The sequence below is a fragment of the Megalops cyprinoides genome, chromosome 9, assembly GCF_013368585.1.
Source record: "Megalops cyprinoides isolate fMegCyp1 chromosome 9, fMegCyp1.pri, whole genome shotgun sequence".
In the NCBI taxonomy this organism is placed as follows: domain Eukaryota; kingdom Metazoa; phylum Chordata; class Actinopteri; order Elopiformes; family Megalopidae; genus Megalops; species Megalops cyprinoides.
The window spans coordinates 21211810-21231007 of NC_050591.1; the positions used below are offsets into that span (position 1 = coordinate 21211810).

At 38.8% G+C, this 19198-nt stretch overlaps 3 protein-coding genes across 3 annotated transcripts; all 3 read right to left on the minus strand.

Moving 5' to 3' along the window:
• Nucleotides 1-233: 233 nt before the first annotated feature.
• LOC118782675 (extracellular calcium-sensing receptor-like) lies at nucleotides 234-4777 on the minus strand. The gene is made up of 6 exons (XM_036536120.1): nucleotides 4617-4777; nucleotides 4039-4330; nucleotides 2548-3342; nucleotides 2222-2449; nucleotides 1296-1419; nucleotides 234-1147 (listed from the first exon to the last, which is right to left on the minus strand). The coding sequence occupies exons 1-6, from the start codon at nucleotides 4640-4642 to the stop codon at nucleotides 234-236; spliced, it is 2379 nt and encodes a 792-aa protein (XP_036392013.1). The 5' UTR covers nucleotides 4643-4777.
• A 1503-nt stretch (nucleotides 4778-6280) lies between these two features.
• On the minus strand, nucleotides 6281-10702 carry LOC118782695 (extracellular calcium-sensing receptor-like). The gene is made up of 6 exons (XM_036536169.1): nucleotides 10566-10702; nucleotides 10026-10317; nucleotides 8551-9345; nucleotides 8225-8452; nucleotides 7355-7478; nucleotides 6281-7194 (listed from the first exon to the last, which is right to left on the minus strand). The coding sequence occupies exons 1-6, from the start codon at nucleotides 10589-10591 to the stop codon at nucleotides 6281-6283; spliced, it is 2379 nt and encodes a 792-aa protein (XP_036392062.1). The 5' UTR covers nucleotides 10592-10702.
• A 3377-nt stretch (nucleotides 10703-14079) lies between these two features.
• Nucleotides 14080-18620, minus strand: LOC118782694 (extracellular calcium-sensing receptor-like). The gene is made up of 6 exons (XM_036536168.1): nucleotides 18484-18620; nucleotides 17905-18196; nucleotides 16495-17289; nucleotides 16169-16396; nucleotides 15184-15307; nucleotides 14080-14993 (listed from the first exon to the last, which is right to left on the minus strand). The coding sequence occupies exons 1-6, from the start codon at nucleotides 18507-18509 to the stop codon at nucleotides 14080-14082; spliced, it is 2379 nt and encodes a 792-aa protein (XP_036392061.1). The 5' UTR covers nucleotides 18510-18620.
• Between the last annotated feature and the right edge of the window lie 578 nt (nucleotides 18621-19198).

Below are 19198 nucleotides of genomic sequence, written 5' to 3' on the forward strand. Positions count from 1 at the left end.
CAGTGAGCACTGAGCACAGCTTTATGGACTTCATTAGTTATTTATTTCTTAAGTTAACCATAGATGCCACTCCTTACATTCCTTCTTCTTTGACATATATCACCTGTTTAGACATCCAGGTCTTCATCATAAGCAGAATAGCAGTGTCTGTGATAGTACGGTATCTCATGACCTTTGGTCCTAACTTATGAGTCCAGTGCCCTATCCCCTTCAGCAGAAAATCATACAGCAAATCATTGAGACTTGGCATGCGTTTTACCCATTACATGTTTTCTTGTATTTTGTTCTGGTCTGAATAATATTATATAACATTTTGGAAGAAAAATACAGAATAGTAAACCAAAACTTGAAGCTAAAATGGCAAATATTTCCACAGCTACAGTGAACTTTCCAGGTGAGCTGACATAAGCTGGTATAAAGGTGATCCATACTGCACAGAATATGAGCATGCTGAATGTGATGAATTTGGCTTCATTGAAGTTATCAGGCAGCTTACGAGCCAGAAAAGCCAGCACAAAGCACAAGACAGAGAGGAGACCAATATACCCCAGTACAGCCCAGAACCCCACTGCTGATCCTACATCACACTCCAGAATGATCTTTTCTTTGTAGTGCTTCATGTTCATATTGGGGTAAGGAGGGGATATTGTTAACCAAAGTATACAAATAAGGACCTGAATGAGAGTGAAAGCAAAAACGCTGAGTCGCTGCTGCAGAGGCCCAAACCACTTCATGACATTACTGCCTGGAAGTGTAGCCCTGAAGGCCATTAAGACCACTATTGTTTTCCCCAGAACACAAGAGATGCAGAGGACAAAGGTGATCCCAAACGCTGTGTGGCGCAGCATACAGGACCAATCCAAAGGCCGTCCGATGAAGGTGAGGGAGCAAAGGAAACACAGTTTCAATGAAAAGAGCAGCAGGAAACTGAGCTCAGAGTTGTTGGCTTTAACAATGGGAGTGTCCTTTTGTTTGAAGAACAGCACAGCCACAAGTATAGTCACACATGCTCCAAATAATGAAAAAATGACAAGCACTATTCCCATAACTTCTTCATAAGAGAGGAATTCAACAGCCTTTAATACGCATTGATCTCTTTTTGCATTAGACCAATATTCTTCCGGACACTGAATACAGTCATTAGCATCTGTAAGGAAATGATGATTGACATGGTTAGAAAACTAGCATAACAATATTGTTCAGACTGCAGTTCTATGCATGGAGTATACTGAACATTTTCTACCCAATAGTAGTAGTGCCTTTGCATAGACTTGTTAGTACTGGCTCTGAATTACCTGTGGTGTTGCTGATTTCTCCCTCACCGCAGGGCACACAGTCATAGCAGCAGATGGGCCTCCCTCTCTGCACAGCTTTGCGAGTGCCGGGGGGGCAGCTCTCACTGCACACTGACCTGGGTTTCTATATGACAGAGAATGGATTTGTGTCATTTATAACTCTGACCACTTAGATCCTTTGGAATTATACCAAATACAAAAAATGTGAAATAGAGGTGAAAGGGAAAGATTATGTGCAGATCAGAAACACAAAACATGAATGTTGCTGAATTAGGTCCACAGTCAGCACACAGAAAGGATTCCTTCATTGATGTGAGGCATGCAGACTTAACCCTTTCGCGCATACAGTCACACGGGTGTGATTAGCCACTGGTCAAACCAGTGTGGTGGAAAAATACTAGCCAACATTACCTTTGAGGAAACAGTGATTTAACATTACAGCGTATAACAAATGCAGTGGTGAAAACTATGATGAGCTTAAATTAATAATGCTAATAAAAACATAACAAATTATGTAACACACACACTACATAACATGAAGTCACTCACAAATCACACTTTTTCATATTTTTTTTTTATGTCATGGTTTCATTTTCTGCTTGATTAGTATATGAAATTACTTGCCTACTACATCATGTCTCCCCTCCTATGACTGATATGAATTATGAATGTATTAATTAACACATCAATATCTGACATATTTAACATTATTTTTATTTTTAGTTATATTTATATAACTAAATATAACTAAAAATGCTCTGCTCTGCGACAGTTCAGAATATTTTTTAAATACACAAAATCACACAAATAAAAGTCAGAAATATGTAGATATAATTAAAATATAGCCCATTGAGAGCACAGAAAAGGTCCTCCTATACAGGTTTTGAGAACTGTCACCAAGCCATGTTTTAATGTATTACACTTACCTGCTGTAGGCCTCCTGCCCAAACCATACTATCAGGACTCAAAACAAACTGCTGACCAGCTGGTAAGGAGGCATCATAGTAGCCAACCGCTTTGAACTGTACTGCACCACCAGGACCAAGCTGCCAGTTCACCACCTCATATTTGGCTGCTGGATCTCCATTACTATCAAAGGAGACCTGCTCTCCAGTTTCCAAAGTAAAGTTCACATTTTTCAATGCCTGAAGCACCTGTGGAGTAAGAAACAGATTTCAGCAGAGATTAGAGATGTTGAGCTGGTTTATTGTGGTGTGTTTATGAACCATGTAAATAGGGGCCCATTAATTACCTTCCAGGGCTCTGTGTTCAGGCTGTTTGAACAGCCTTGATGAGCTGTACAAGCCAGCAGGTCATGCAGCGAATATGCAACAGCATAAACTGCTTTGTAAACGTTGTTTGAGATTCTCAGTTCTGATACATCAGTGTATTGGTTTTTCATTCCATTTAAGCTTTCAGATCCAGTGCAGGGGGTATTGTAAGGTGAATTGTTGCCATTTGTTAGAGAACACTGAAAAGCAGCTTCCCAAAAATCTATGACATCAGTGTTTCCTGGGTATTGGGAGGGGTGAAGTTTAAACGCAAATTCTTTCAAGCCATCGATTTTGCCTTGGCGAACAGCGAAACCGATAGAGCCGCCCAGTATTGTGTAACTGGTTGGTGTCACCAGATTGCTTGCAGTTATCCAGCCCTCACTGCCAATCATTTGGAGACCTGTAATGTTCTGAATGGTTAACTGTTCAAACAGCTTGCTCATCTCTCCCTGAGCGAGAAATGCCAGCACTACCTTTGCTGTACCTCTCTTGATAACATCTATAACCTTCAGTAATTTTTCTGGTTCTGTTCTGTGGAATTTCTCTGAATACTCGATGCAGATCCCTTCCTGTTGGGCAGCTTCAATAAAGGTGGCCATTCCATTGTTCCCATAGTCACTGTCACTTCTCACTGCTCCTACCCAGGTCCAGCCAAAGTGCTTCACCAGCTGAGCCAGTGCTCTGCTCTGGTAATAGTCACTGGGAATGGTTCTGAAGAACGAGGGGAACCTTTTCCTATTGCTCAGGCATGCACATGTGGCAAAGTGACTGATCTGTGAAAAACATGAAAAAAATATAAAATACATCAGAACTTCGAGTGAAAAATGTAGAATGAATTAAATTATCATGCCACAGAGGTGTTACAAGAGTGTAGACAGGCTTACTCGTTAAGTATGTTTTTATTTACTCTAAATATAGAGAACATTTACTGGCTCTGTAAACACTTTTTGTGTCAATATTTCTCACACATTCTTGCTGTGAAATTCGATATAAGATGTAAGTTTACAAAATCCACTACATATCTCACATTTGATGCTATTAGGTGATGCAGTCACCGGTAAATACAATGTCTTGGTGTTGAATATAAGGAGATAATTTTTAATAATTATTACTACAGTTAGCAACAGTCTTCACAAGAAAACTTTTCTTGCAATGAGGAATATAGTATTACATGTGCAGGGGGTATTGAACAATATTTTACTGGTCAAAGTATATTTTTAAATGAATTAGTGTTGTCCAGTTGGTGGAGTTTGCTAAAAAATTACATTTCAAACATTTTTAAATGAAAACTTTATACGCACCTCTTGCACATGTATTTTTTCTTTACATCAGTGACAGAATGTTAAATATCCAATTCAGACACTCCAAAACTTTTAGGAAAATTATTTTGCCTAATTACCAAGAGATCCACAAGTGTTCTTGAGGAAATTGCTGCCTTTCTGTATACAAAAATTATTAGAATAACGTACCACTGGAATTTGAAACAAGCCCACACTTTCTGCAAGTGCAATAGTGTTCGTAGACCCAGATTCTCCAATGATAGCCTGCACTGCTGCTGGTATGGAGCACGATGTGTCTGTCAAAATTTCCTCATAGCCGTTCATCAGAGCCATGGCTGATGCTGCTGTTAACATTGTAGCACTACAGGAGTCATAGATCTTATAGCCCAGAGATATACCTGGCAGGATGTCAGTTCTGTTGTTTATTTCTTCAATGGCAAAGATCATGGTCTGAGCAAGCCAGAATTCCCTGAAATTGATTCTGGAAATGATTCATTATGTTGATCATTGATAAAAATGAATGAAACTTTTATGCCCAATATTCAAATGTGTAATTTAAGTAACAGGGTAAGCATTTAAATTAAGATGTTATCATTTCTTTGCATTACAAGCAAAGTAGACATAAGGTAACTTGCATTCATGATATTTTTACTTATCATTGATATTACCATAAATTTAAACATACAGATTAACAAAAGCAGCACCTTACTGTCAAATGACTACCACTACAAACAGCTACTAAAAATGTTATTCTTAGTTTACCTCACCGTGAACACTGCAGGGGCTCTGGCATAGATCGAAATTGGATGGTTCTTTCTGAGGGACTGTTGTGGAGGGAGAAAACTCCACCGAGGTTGATGTCTCCCAGCTGAGAGAAGCTTGGCTTGGCTGCCTTCCCCAGTATTCTGCATGGTGGCGTCTCTGCTGCAGTCCAGATGACTGTCACAGCCAGCAGCATGGTCTGCAGTGTCATCCTGCCGTACGTCTCTGATCCAGTGCTGTGATGTGCCCAGTTTAAATGCAGCAGAGTTTTAATTCTCCATCCATCCATGATTCTCAAAGGCATGACTGAGTTCCGGGAAAAGGAAGGTGGATGCAAAGGCAACAGCAACGGCAAACATAATTACTCTTGTAACTAAATTGAATAAACTAACATGGAGACCAGTCAGTCATGTCTTTCAAATCTCTGTCATGGGCTCTGAGACAGTGTTCTCATTCTACCAAAATGGACCACTTTTGGGCCTTCTTATGTACACAGATTTTGAAATTGTTTTATGTATTCTGTGACTATGAGAAATTTTAAACAATCACACCAAAACTAAAGCTAATGTATGTTTTTCTGCATTTGATGTTATCCACCTCTATACTTTCTGTCTGTAAAAACATTCTACTTCATTGCAGAATTTGTCATTTTCCTTTATTTGTGTTTAATAGCATCATGATATATTCACAACTTCTATCTGAAGTTGCATTTGACATTTCATCTGAGGTAGAAGCAGTGGCGCATTGTAAAATCCTGGGGCCTACCTGCATAGTTGGGGAGGGGGCCCTTTGCAGGTTGAACCTTTAGTTTTCCTAACCACTTTGATTGGCCCTTAATGAACTACACACTCTTATGATACACTGAGTTCAGTTTAAACACATGCAGCAAAGATGGGTTGCTGCATCAGAGTGCCTCATAAATTAGTCTGTCTTTGGCTTTATTTACTTCTTCGGGCCCCCCTTCACTGCATCTTGCATGTCACCAGGCAGAAACTACAGTAGATGTGGTATTCATACAGTACCTTTTAATGACAGTTATAAATAGGAGTCAAGAAATATCTCATCTTGGTTTGGTATTTCTGTGGTTTCTTGTTACCAAACAGCACATCAATAGAGAACGAGATGGGCTGCTTGTGAGAATGCTGGTTCACGGCTGTCACTTTCAGTGGTTTGTGGGATGTGTGAAGGAAAGCCCTGTCTATACTTCCTTAGCTCAAAGTGTGTATCATTTTACCCTTTGTGCAGGGTGTATTTGATAGAATTTTTAATAACTGTATGCTTAACTGTTACTTACTATTACTGTTACACGTGACAGCTCTATGAATAATATATTCCCTTTTGCTTCCCATTTACAGACAGAAAATATCCAGCAATAGAAATAATTTGAGGCAAATTTAGATGATTCATTTGATTCATTATACTGCAATGTGCTTAGCAGAGAACAGTGATCACAGATTTATTAATTTTATTAGTTATTTATTTCTTAAGTTAACCATAGATGCCACTCCTTACATTCCTTCTTCTTTGACATATATCACCTGTTTAGACATCCAGGTCTTCATCATAAGCAGAGTAGCAGTGTCTGTGATAGTACGGTATCTCATGATCCTTTGGTACTAAATTATGAGTCCAGTGCCCCAGCCCCTTCAGCAGAAAATCATACAGTAAATCATTGAGACTTGGCATGTGTTTTACCCATTACATGTTTTCTTGTGTTTTGTTCTGGTTTGAATAATATTATATAACATTTTGGAAGAAAAATACAGAATAGTAAACCAAAACTTGAAGCTAAAATGGCAAATATTTCCACAGCTACAGTGAACTTTCCAGGTGAGCTGACATAAGCTGGTATAAAGGTGATCCAGACGGCACAGAATATGAGCATGCTGAATGTGATGAATTTGGCTTCATTGAAGTTATCAGGCAGCTTACGAGCCAGAAAAGCCAGCACAAAGCACAAGACAGAGAGGAGTCCAATATAGCCCAGGACAGCCCAGAACCCCACTGCTGATCCTACATCACACTCCAGAATGATCTTTTCTTTGTAGTGCTTCATGTTCATATTGGGGAAAGGAGGGGATATTGTTAACCAAAGGATACAAATAAGGACCTGAATGAGAGTGAAAGCAAAAACGCTGAGTCTCTGCTGCAGAGGCCCAAACCACTTCATGACATTACTGCCTGGAAGTGTAGCCCTGAAGGCCATTAAGACCACTATTGTTTTCCCCAGAACACAAGAGATGCAGAGGACAAAGGTGATCCCAAACGCTGTGTGGCGCAGCATACAGGACCACTCAGAGGGCCGACCGATGAAGGTGAGGGAGCAAAGGAAACACAGTTTCAATGAGAAGAGCAGCAGGAAACTGAGCTCAGAGTTGTTGGCTTTTACAATGGGAGTATCTTTTTGTATGAAGAACAGCACAGCCACAAGTATAGTCACGCTTGCTCCAAATAATGAAAAAATGACTAGCACTATTCCCATAACTTCTTCATAAGAGAGGAATTCAACAGCCTTTAAAACACATTGATCTCTTTTTGCATTAGACCAATATTCTTCCGGACACTGAATACAGTCATTAGTATCTGTAAGAAAATGATGATTGAAATGGTTAGAAAACTAGCATAGCAATATTGTTCAGACTGCAGTTCTATGGATCGAGTGTACTGAACATTTTCTACCTAATAGAAAGAGCACAACAGGCAAAGCCTTTGGGTAGACTTGTTAGTGCTGGCTCTGAATTACCTGTGGTATTGCTGATTTCTCCCTCAGCGCAAGGCACACAGTCGTAGCAGCAGACGGGCCTCCCTCTCTGCACGGCTTTGCGAGTGCCTGGGGGACAGCTCTCACTGCACACTGACCTGGGTTTCTGTATGACAGAGAATGCACATGTGTCATTTATAACTCTGAGTGCTCATGGATGATAGCATGCATGGATAGTTTGGAATGATAGCATTAATCTCAACCACCAAATAAAGTAACATTGATCTAGTGGTAAAAGAAAGTTTATGTGCACAGCAGAATCATTAGATATAAATGTTGCTGGATTGGGTCCACAAGCAGCATACAGAAAGGATTCCTTCATTGATGTGAGGCATGCAAACTGAGAGGTGTATTTGATGTCAGGCATACATATTAAAGAGTCTCAACTGTAAGTAATCCTGCCCTGAAACTCATCCTTCAAGATTAGAACATTATTTCCACATTCTTATTCTTATAATTGATGTGACTCACAAATATGCTGATTGTGTGGTAGGTACACTTTTGGATATTGTTTTTTTTTTTTTTTTTTTGTATGTCATGGTTTCATTTTCTGCTTGATTAGTGTGTGAAGTTGCTTGCTAACTACACCCTGTCTCCCCTCCTGTGATTTATATGAATTGAATGCATTAACTAACACATCTCAATATCTGACATATTTAACACTGACATTTTTGTTTAAGGTTCTGCCGCGGTTTGGAATCAATTGTAAATACACAAAATGATACAGATAAATGTCAAAAAAGTCTAGGTTTAACTGTAAAATACCCAATGGAGAGCAGAGGAAAGGTCCTATTTTACAGGTTTTGATAACTGTCACAAAGCCAGGCTTTAATATAGTACATGAACACTTACCTGTTGTAGGCCTCCTGCCCAAACCATACTATCAGGACTCAATACAACCTGCTGACCAGCCGGTAAGGAAGCATCATAGTAGCCAACTGCTTTGAACTGTACAGCACCATCAGGACCAAGCTGCCAGTTCACCACCTCATATTTGGCTGCTGGGTCTCCATTACTATCAAAGGAGACCTGCTCTCCAGTTTTCAAAGTAAAGTTCACTGTTTTCAATGCCTGAAGCACCTGTGGAGTAAGAAACAGATTTCAGCAGAGATTAGAGGTATTGAGCTGGTTTATGGTGGTGTGTTTATGAGCCATGTAAATAGGGGCTCATTAATTACCTGCCAGGGCTCTGTGTTCAGGCTCTTTGCACAGCCTTGATGGGCTGTACAAGCCAGCAGGTCATGTAGGGAATGCGCAACAGCGTAAACTGCTTTGTAAACGTTGTTGGATACTCTAAGCTCTGATATATCAGTGTATTGGTTTTTCAGTTCACTCAAGCTTTCAGATCCAGTGCAGGGGGTCTTGTAAGGTGAATTGTTGCCATTTGTTAGAGAACACTGAAAAAGAGTTTCCCAGAGATCTACAACATCGGTATTTTCTGGATTTTGTGATGGGTGAATTTTAAACAAGAACTCTTTCAAGCCATTAATTTCAACTTTGCTGACAGCAAAGCCGATAGAGCCGCCCAGTATTCTATAAATGCCTGGTGTCACTAGATTACTTGCAGTTATCCAGGCTTCACTGCCGATCAGTTGAAGACCAGTGATGTTCTGAATGGTTAGCTGTTCCAGTAAATTGTTCATCTCTCCAAACGCAAGAAATGCAATCACCACTTTTGCCGTACCTCCCTTGATAACATCAACAACCTTCAGTAATTTGTCTGTTTCTGCTCTGTGGAATTTCTCTGAATACTCGATGCAGATCCCTTCCTGTTGGGCAGCTTCAATAAACGTGGCCATTCCATTGTTCCCATAGTCACTGTCACTTCTCACTGCTCCTATCCAGGTCCAGCCAAAGTGCTTCACCAGCTGAGCCAGCGCTCTGCTCTGGTAATAGTCACTGGGAATGGTTCTGAAGAACGAGGGGAACCTTTTCCTATTGCTCAGGCATGCACATGTAGCAAAGTGACTGATCTGTGAAAAACATGAAAAAATACGAAATACATCAGAGCTTCAAATGAAAAAAAGAATAAATTAATAGAACAGAATAAATTAAATTATCATTTCACTGAGGTATTACAACAGTTCAGATGGGCTTATTATTTATGTTTTTTTTTTCAATCTAAATATATATTCTTCCAAGCATTCTGCCTTTGTAAGAACATTTTCTTTCAATCCTTCTCAGACATCCTTGTTGAGATATTAGATATTATATTAGATTACAAAATCCACAACATATCTCAGATTTGATGCTATTATGTGATGCAGTCACAGGCAAATACAATGTCTTGGTTTTGAATGTAATTAGATTACTGCATTTAGTGTCTATCCTCACAAAAACTATTATCACACTAATTAATATAGCATTACATGTGTAGGGGATATTTCACTTTTCCTAGCAGGAAGTAAAATGAAAAATGTATTGAACAATATTTTACTGGTCAAAGTATACTTTAAACTAATTGGTAGCATAGTAGAGTTTGCTAATAATATTTTTTTAAATGTTTTTAAATTAATACTTTACATGTGAATTGTACACATCTATTTTGTTTTTATTATATCAGAGACAAAATGTGCCTGACTAGATTTCATGCACAAGTGCTCATGAATAAATTGCTGGTTTGCTGTGTATAATAATTATTACAATAACGCACCACTGGAATTTGAAACAATCCCACACTTTCTGCAAGTGCAATGGTGTTCGTAGACCCAGATTCTCCAATGACAGCCTGCACTGCTGCTGGTATGGAGCATGATGTATCTGTCAGAATTTCCTCATAGCTGTTCATCAGAGCCATGGCTGATCCCGCCGTTAACATTGTAGTGCTACAGGAGTCATAGATCTTATAGCCCAGAAATATACCTGGCAGGATGTCAGTTCTGTTGTTTATTTCTTCAATGGCAAAGATCATGGTCTGGGCCACCCAGAATTCCCTAACATTGATTCTAGAAATGACACATGATGTTGTTCATTGATAAAAATGAATGAAACTTTTATGCCCAATATTCAAATCTATTATTTCAGTAAAACGGTAAATATTTAAATTAAGTTGTTAGTATGTATTTGTACAATAAGCAAATCACATGCAAAGCATTATACATTCAATACAGTTTTTTACGTATCATTGATGTTATGTGTCAAATGACTTCAACTATAAACAGCTATTAAAAATTTTATTATTAGATTAACTCACTGTGAACACTGCAGAGGCTCTGGCATAGATCGAAATTGGATGGTTCTTTCTGAGGGACTTTTGTGGAGGGAGAAAACTCCACCGAGGTTGATGTCTCCCAGCTGAGAGAAGTTTGGCTTGGCTGCCTTCCCCAGTATTCTGCATGGTGGCGTCTCTGCTGCAGTCCAGATGACTGTCACAGCCAGCAGCATGGTCTGCAGTGCCATCCTGCCGTACGTCTCTGATCCAGTGCTGTGATGCGCCCAGTTTAAATGCAGCAGAGTTTTAATTCTCCATCCATCCATGATCCTCAAAGGCATGACTGAGTTCCCAGAAAAGGAAAGTGGGGAAAAAAATGCATTAGATGCAAAGGCAACAGCAACGGCAAACATAATTAATCTTTTAACTACTGTATCTGTTGTCAATTTAATGAACTAACATGGAGGACCTGTCAGTCATGTCTTTCAAATCTCTGTCATGGGCTCTGAGACAGTGTTCTCATTCTACCAAAATGGACCACTTTTGGGCCTTCTTATATATACAGATTTTGAAATTCTCTTATCTGTTCTGTGACTGTGAGAAATTGTAAAGAATCATGACAAACCTAAGGGTGATGTATGTTGTTATGCTTTTGATGTTCTCTGCCCCTGTACTTTCTGTCTATACAAAGCATTCTACCTCATTGTAGAATTTGTCATTATCCTTTAGTTGTGTTTAGTAGCCTCATGACATGTGCACAAATTCCATTTGAAGTTTCATTTGAAGTATAGCCAGTGGCATAGTGGAATTCCTGTGTCTCCCTTGCATAGTTGGTTGAACTTTTTTTAATTTTTCTAACCACTTTGATTGACTCTTAGTGAACTACACAGTCTTTTGATAGGTTAATTCCAATTTAAACACATGCAGCAAAGATGGCTTTCTGCATCAGAGTGCCTCATAAATTAGTCTGTCTTTGGCTGTGTTTAATGCTTCGGGCCCCCCTTTACTGCATCTTGCATGACATCTTGATCTTGGTGTGCATATCTGACGATTCCTGACAGTCCCTCCCTTTAACATTACCAAACTGCCCTTTTCTTTAACTTAAAATGATCCTAATATCAATAACCTGTCATTAACATTGTATTACAATGTGTTGGTCACTTGAGATTTCTCCTGCCATAGAATCATGAGGCCTTTGGTTGCAAACTACATTCTGGTGCAGTTTGGTGCTTTGTAATATCTTCTCAGGTTCCAGGATTAATGTAATGAACACAACATGATGATATAATGGGACCTTCTATGATAATTGAATATTTCCATTGACTGGGAGTATGCCTTATTAAAGTGAGACGATAGCTACCTAGAAAGTGAGCCTATGCGTTAGATGTCATATATTATTTTTTGGGCTGTATTTTTCCGCTGTTGGCTGCCATTCATCCCTCCTCCTTTGATGCCCCTGTCACATTCATTGTGTTATCTGTGACTAGGTGAAGAGTCACTCTGTCTTTGAAGCAGACATAGTTACAGCTAGAAGTTCAGTTTATCAAACAAATTTGAAGGAGCGCCCTGAAAGAAAACAATCTGGCTGTGTTAAAACCAGCAGTTCCCTGCTGGTTGCATTTCCAAACACATTCCATTTTACTAAATAAATATAGCCTGCTGCTCAAGCTACTGTGTGCACAATAAGATCTAAGCATTAATTCTAATTAACTAGCTAGCAAGCAAGCTAATTCATTTCTGACAAGACGGGTTAGCACTTTCTTATATTCTATGGTTTTATTACATGGTGTTTATATAAAATCCTTGGTGTGCAAACGATGCAAAAATGCTCAGCTTATTCCAGCTGTCAAACAAACTTGTAGTGTGTAGATTGGCTGTAGATTGTATGTGAGAGCTAGCTAGCATGATGCTTGCCATGTAGCTTTTCACATCGAAGTTGCCTTTTTACAAACTCAGTGAATCAGCATAAGAAAAATGTGGTTTCCTGAATTTTGTTGTTTCCTGTTTCACTGTTTGTTTGCTATTTGTTGACGTTCAAGCCATCTTGAACAGCTGTGTTCAATCCGACATTATTAAAGCAGCACTCAGCCCACTGAATAAAAGTATGTATGTTTGTTAGAAACATTTTCCAGAAGAGTGTTACAAAGATTGAAAGTCAGAAAGTTTCTCCACAGCAACATAATTTACTTAGCTAGCTAACATGTGGCAGGTCTCTTTTAGTGAATGAACACCACATAACACAGCTAGTTATCTAGCTTAATTGCAATATGAGAGTTCTGTATTTTTAAGAAATTAGTGTTATAGCGAATCTTATACACATCCTGTTCCACCTATCAGTGCCAGTGCCTCAGACAAAACCTCAGTGGCTAACATCAGATAGCTATCTAGTTTCATTCTTTGCAGTGAATATTGGATAACCTGTCATATCAGGTGAAACAATTTACAATAAAATGCTAGCAAGCTAGCAAAAGAAATATAAATGTGCATGATATCATCTGGGTGTTTGATGCAGGGACACATAAACACATCTCCCCAGATCACCATTAACAAAAAAGATGACTGTGCCACACTTTACAGTTAAGTTTCTAACAAAAGTTGATGGTACACTAGCTCTCTTCTTTTTTGGAGTAAATGCCATTGCTACAGTAAAGCATATTTTCCAGAGCAATCACAGGTAACTGTACCTATTGAAGAAGTCCCAATTTTGCCATGCATTGAACCAGCAGTAGAGACTCTAGGATATCTTATAATCTTTATTAAATTTGCTACAATATATATATATATATATATATATATATATATATATATATATATATATATATAGTTCATGAAAACAACACCAAAATTGAATGTGAAATAAGATAATGTTGGCATGATATTTTTTTTTAAACAAGTAATTTTAATCATATTTTGTCATAGTCAGTGTTCTTGCTGGGAGTCAGGCAATCTCAACTTACTATGGTATTTCTGTGATTTCATGTTACAGAACAGCACATCAAAAAAGAACGACATTGGCTGCTTGTGTTCAGAATGCTTGTCTACAGTTATCACTTTCGGTGGTTTGTGGGATCTATGCAGGGAAGCCCTTTCTATACTTTAGCTCAAAGCGTCTATCATTTTCCCCTTTGTACAGTGAATATTTGATGGGATCAGTTATAATACATTACAAATATCATACAATAAATGGTGAATGTTTTTCAGGTACCTCCCTAATATCACACAGCTGTATGAATTTCCTTCTGCTTCCCATTTACAGACAGCAAATATCTTCCAACAAAAATAATTTGAGCAATGGCATTGTCAGATGTCATTTGACTGATGTGCTGCCATGTACTTAGCAGTGAGTACTAAGCACAGCTTTATGGACTTCATTAGTTAACCATAGATGGCACTCCTTACATTCCTTCTTCTTTGACATATATCACCTGTTTAGACATCCAGGTCTTCATTATAAGCAGAATAGCAGTGTCTGTGATAGCACAATATCTCATGACCCTTTGGTCCTAACTTATGAGTCCAGTGCCCTATCCCCTTCAACAGAAAATCATACAGCAAATCATTGAGACTTGGCATGCGTTTTACCCATTACATGTTTTCTTGTGTTTTGTTCTGGTTTGAATAATATTATATAACATTTTGGAAGAAAAATACAGAATAGTAAACCAAAACTTGAAGCTAAAATGGCAAATATTTCCACAGCTACAGTGAACTTTCCAGGTGAGCTGACATAAGCTGGTATAAAGGTGATCCATACTGCACAGAATATGAGCATGCTGAATGTGATGAATTTGGCTTCATTGAAGTTATCAGGCAGCTTACGAGCCAGAAAAGCCAGCACAAAGCACAAGACAGAGAGGAGACCAATATAACCCAGCACAGCCCAGAACCCCACTGCTGATCCTACATCACACTCCAGAATGATCTTTTCTTTGTAGTGCTTCATATTCTTGTTTGGGAAAGGAGGGGATATTGTTAACCAAAGGATACAAATAAGGACCTGAATGAGAGTGAAAGCAAAAACGCTGAGTCGCTGCTGCAGAGGCCCAAACCACTTCATGACATTACTGCCTGGAAGTGTAGCCCTGAAGGCCATTAAGACCACTATTGTTTTCCCCAGAACACAAGAGATGCAGAGGACAAAGGTGATCCCAAACGCTGTGTGGCGCAGCATACAGGACCACTCAGAGGGCCGACCGATGAAGGTGAGGGAGCAAAGGAAACACAGTTTCAATGAGAAGAGCAGCAGGAAACTGAGCTCAGAGTTGTTGGCTTTCACAATGGGAGTATCTTTTTGTATGAAGAACAGCACAGCCACAAGTATAGTCACACATGTTCCAAATAATGAAAAAATGACAAGCACTATTCCCATAACTTCTTCATATGACAGGAATTCAAAAGCCTTTAATACACATTGATCTCTTTTTGCATTAGACCAATATTCTTCCGGACACTGAATACAGTCATTAGCATCTGTAAGGAAATGGTGATTGACATGGTTAGAAAACTAGTATAACAATATGGTTTAACGTACAGTTAAACTGTACGTAACTGTAAGTCTTGGTGTGGTATATGAAACATTTCTACCTAATAAAAGTAGCCCAATGAGCAAGCCTTTGTGTAGAGTCTCTGTGTAGACTTGTTAGTGCCTGCTCTGAATTACCTGTGGTATTGCTGATTTCTCCCTCAGCGCAGGGCACACAGTCATAGCAGCAGACGGGCCTCCCTCTCTGCACGGCTTTGCGAGTGCCTGGGGGACAGCTCTCACTGCACACTGACCTGGGTTTCTGTATGACAGAGAATGGATATGCGCACATTGATGATACTGTGTATAGATAGTGCATAGATCCTTATTATGCCATTAATATCTACCAGCAAATATAGAAAATGTGAAAAAGAGCTGTGCGCTTAAGAAAAACAAAACATGAATGTTGCTGGATTGGGTCCACAAGCAGCATACAGAAAGCAGGATTCCTTCATTGATGTTAGACATGCAAATTTAAAGGTGTAATTGACGTCAGGCATACAGATTAAACAATCTCCAACGTAAGCAAGCTTGCCCTTGAACTCATCCTTGAAGATTACAACATTATTTCAACATTCTTATGCTTATAATTGTTGTGGCTCACACATACTTGGATTGTGTGGTGTGTTCACTTTTTTATATTGTTTTTTTGTATGTCTTGGTTTCATTTTCTGCTTGATTAGTGTATGAAGTTACTTCCTAACTACATACTGTCTCCCCTCCTGTATTTATATGAATTTTAAATTTTTTAACTAACATATATCAATAACTGATGTATTTAACATTATTTTAATTTATGTATATTTATATAATTTATATTTATTCAAGGCTCTGCCATAGTTCAGAATCATTTTTAAATACAGTTAGGTCCATAAGTAATTTGGACAGTGAAACAATATTTTGGCTCTGCACTCGACCACAATGCATTTGAAATGAAGCAATCAAGATATGAAGTGAAGTGCAAACTTTCAGCTTTAATTCAAGGGGTTTAACAAAAATTTCATACAAACCATTGAGAATTACAGCAATTTTTATACATACTCCCCCATTTTCAGGAGCAGAGAAAAAGGTCTTCCTACACAGATTTTGAGTGTCATCAAGCCATGTTTTAAGGAACACTTACCTGTTGTAGGCCTCCTGCCCAAACCATACTATTAGGACTCAATACAAACTGCTGACCAGCCGGTAAGGAAGCATCATAGTAGCCAACCGCTTTGAACTGTACTGCACCATCAGGACCAAGCTGCCAGTTCACCACCTCATATTTAGCTGCTGGGTCTCCATTACTATCAAAGGAGACCTGCTCCCCAGTTTCCAAAGTAAAGTTCACATTTTTCAGTGCCTCAAGTACCTGTGGAGTAAGAAACAGATTTCAGCAGAGATTAGAGATGTTGAGCTGGTTTATGGTGGTGTGTTCATGAACCATGTAAATAGGGGCTCATTAATTACCTGCCAGGGTTCTGTTTTTAGGCTGTTTGAACAGCCTTGATGGGCTGTACAAGCCAGCAGGTCATGCAGTGAATATGCAACAGCGTAAACTGCTTTGTAAACGTTATTGGAGATTCTCAGTTCTGATATATCAGTGTATTGGTTTTTCAGTTCACTCAAGCTTTCAGATCCAGTGCATGGGGTATTGTAAGGTGAATTGTTGCCATTTGTTAGGGAGCATTGAAAAACAGTTTCCCAGAAATCTATCACATCAGTATTTACTGGATTTTGTGATGGGTGAATTTTAAACAGGAAGTCTTTCAAGCCATTAATTTCGACTTTGCTGACAGCAAAGCCGATAGAGCCGCCCAGTATTCTGTAACTGTTTGGTGTCACTAGATTGCTTGCAGTTATCCAGCCCTCACTGCCAATCATTTGGAGACCATTAATGTTCTGAAGGATTAGCTGTTCTAATAAATTGGTCATCTCTCCCTGAGCGAGAAATGCTACCACTACCTTTGCTGTACCTCTTTTGATAACATCTACAACCTTCAGTAATTTGTCTGTTTCTGTTCTGTGGAATTTCTCTGAATACTCGATGCAGATCCCTTCCTGTTGGGCAGCTTCAATAAACGTGGCCATTCCATTGTTCCCATAGTCACTGTCACTTCTCACTGCTCCTATCCAGGTCCAGCCAAAGTGCTTCACCAGCTGAGCCAGTGCTCTGCTCTGGTAATAGTCACTGGGAATGGTTCTGAAGAATGAGGGGAACCTTTTCCTATTGCTCAGACATGCACATGTAGCAAAGTGACTGATCTGTGAAAAACATGAAAAAGTATATAATAGATCAGAACTTCAAAAAATAAAGTAGAATAAATTCAATGCCATGCCACTGACCAGTTATAAGAGTGTAGACCGGCTTACATTTTATGAATGTATTTATTTACTGTAAATACATATTCTTAGAGCTAGTGTTCTGGCTCTGCAAACACTTTTTCTTTCAATCTTTCTGAAACATTATTGTGTAGACTTTAGATATAAGATGTAAGTTTAAAAAATAAAAAATTAGCGACTATCTTCACAAAAAACTCTCCTTACAATTTATGTATTTATATATAGTATTATATGTGCAGGGGGTATTGAACAATATTTACTGGTCAAAGTATATTTTTAAATGGGGTGGAGTTAAATGGTGGAGTTCTCCAGTTGGTGGAGTTTGCTAAAAATGACTTTTTAAACATTTTTAAATGAAAACTTAACATGCGTATGTCACACATGTATTTTTTCACATCAGTGACAAAATGGAAAATATCCAGTTAGCTCACTCCAGTATTACTACTAAAATTACTCCTCACTACCAACATTTCATCCACAAGTGTTCTTGAAGAAATTGCTATCTTGCAATATACAAAAATTATTAGAATAACGCACCACTGGAATTTGAAACAGGCCCACACTTTCTGCAAGCGCAATGGTGTTCGTAGATGCAGATTCTCCAATGATAGCCTGCACTGCCGCTGGTATGGAGCACGATGTGTCTGTCAAAATTTCCTCATAGCCATTCATCAGAGCCATGGCTGATTCTACTGATAACATTGTCATGCTACAGGAGTCATAGATCTTATAGCCCAGAGATATACCTGGCAGGATGTCAGTTCTGTTGTTTATTTCTTCAATGGCAAAGATCATGGTCTGGGCCACCCAGAATTCCCTGACATTGATTCTAGAAATGACACATGATGGTGAACATTGATAAAAATGAATAAAACTTTTATGCCCAATATTCAAATGAGTCATTTCGGTAAAAGGGTAAACATTTAAATTAAGCTGTTATCATACATTTGTACAATAAGCAAACCACATGTAAGGCAATTTACATTTGTGACAGTTTTATGTATCGTCAATATTAACATACATTTTAACATGAAGATTCAACAACAAAGGCACCCTACTGTCAAATGACTACCACTACAAACAGCCATTAAAAATGTTGTTCTTAGTTTACCTCACCGTGAGCACTGCAGGGGCTCTGGCATAGATCGAAATTGGATGGTTCTTTCTGAGGGACTGTTGTGGGGGGAGAAAACTCCACCAATGTTGATGTCTCCCAGCTGAGAGAAGCTCGGCTTGGCTGCCTTCCCCAGTATTCTGCATGGTGGCGTCTCTGCTGCAGTCCAGATGACTGTCACAGCCAGCAGCATGGTCTGCAGTGCCATCCTGCCGTACGTCTCTGATCCAGTGCTGTGATGTGCCCAGTTTAAATGCAGCAGAGTTTTAATTCTCCATCCATCCATGATTCTCAAAGGCATGACTGAGTTCCGGGAAAAGGAAGGAAAGGAAAGGAAAAAAAAATGCATTAGATGCAAAGGCAACAGCAACGGCAAACATAATTACTCTTGAAAGTACTGTATCTGTTGTCAATTTAATAAACTAACATGGAGGACCAGTCAGTCAACCAGAGATTTGACCTTTCAAATCTCTGTCATGGGCTCTGAGACAGTATTCTCATTCTACCAAAATGCATCACTTTTGGGCCTTCTTATATATACAGATTTTGAAATTCTCTTATCTATTCTGTGACTGTGAGAAATTGTAAAGAATCACACCAAAATGAAGGGTGATGTGTGTTGTTATGCATTTGATGTTATCCACTTCTGTACTTTCTGTCTATAAAAAGCATTCTACTTCATTGTAGAATTTGTCATTATTCTTTAGTTGTGTTTAA

Bases quoted from the DNA above. Each gene is read 5' to 3' on its own strand.
- LOC118782675 (XM_036536120.1), bottom strand. From the start codon at position 4,642: ATGCCAGAGCCCCTGCAGTGTTCACG. The intron at 2,450-2,547 runs GTAATTAATGGG...CTTACTCCACAG, and splicing joins TGAACACAGAGCCCTGGAAG to GTGCTTCAGGCATTGAAAAA. The intron at 1,148-1,295 runs GTAATTCAGAGC...ATTTCCTTACAG, and splicing joins AGAAATCAGCAACACCACAG to ATGCTAATGACTGTATTCAG.
- LOC118782695 (XM_036536169.1), bottom strand. From the start codon at position 10,591: ATGCCAGAGCCTCTGCAGTGTTCACA. The intron at 7,479-8,224 runs GTAAGTGTTCAT...TCTGTCATACAG, and splicing joins GGGCAGGAGGCCTACAACAG to AAACCCAGGTCAGTGTGCAG. The intron at 7,195-7,354 runs GTAATTCAGAGC...ATTTTCTTACAG, and splicing joins AGAAATCAGCAATACCACAG to ATACTAATGACTGTATTCAG.
- LOC118782694 (XM_036536168.1), bottom strand. From the start codon at position 18,509: ATGCCAGAGCCCCTGCAGTGCTCACG. The intron at 16,397-16,494 runs GTAATTAATGAG...CTTACTCCACAG, and splicing joins TAAAAACAGAACCCTGGCAG to GTACTTGAGGCACTGAAAAA. The intron at 15,308-16,168 runs GTAAGTGTTCCT...TCTGTCATACAG, and splicing joins GGGCAGGAGGCCTACAACAG to AAACCCAGGTCAGTGTGCAG.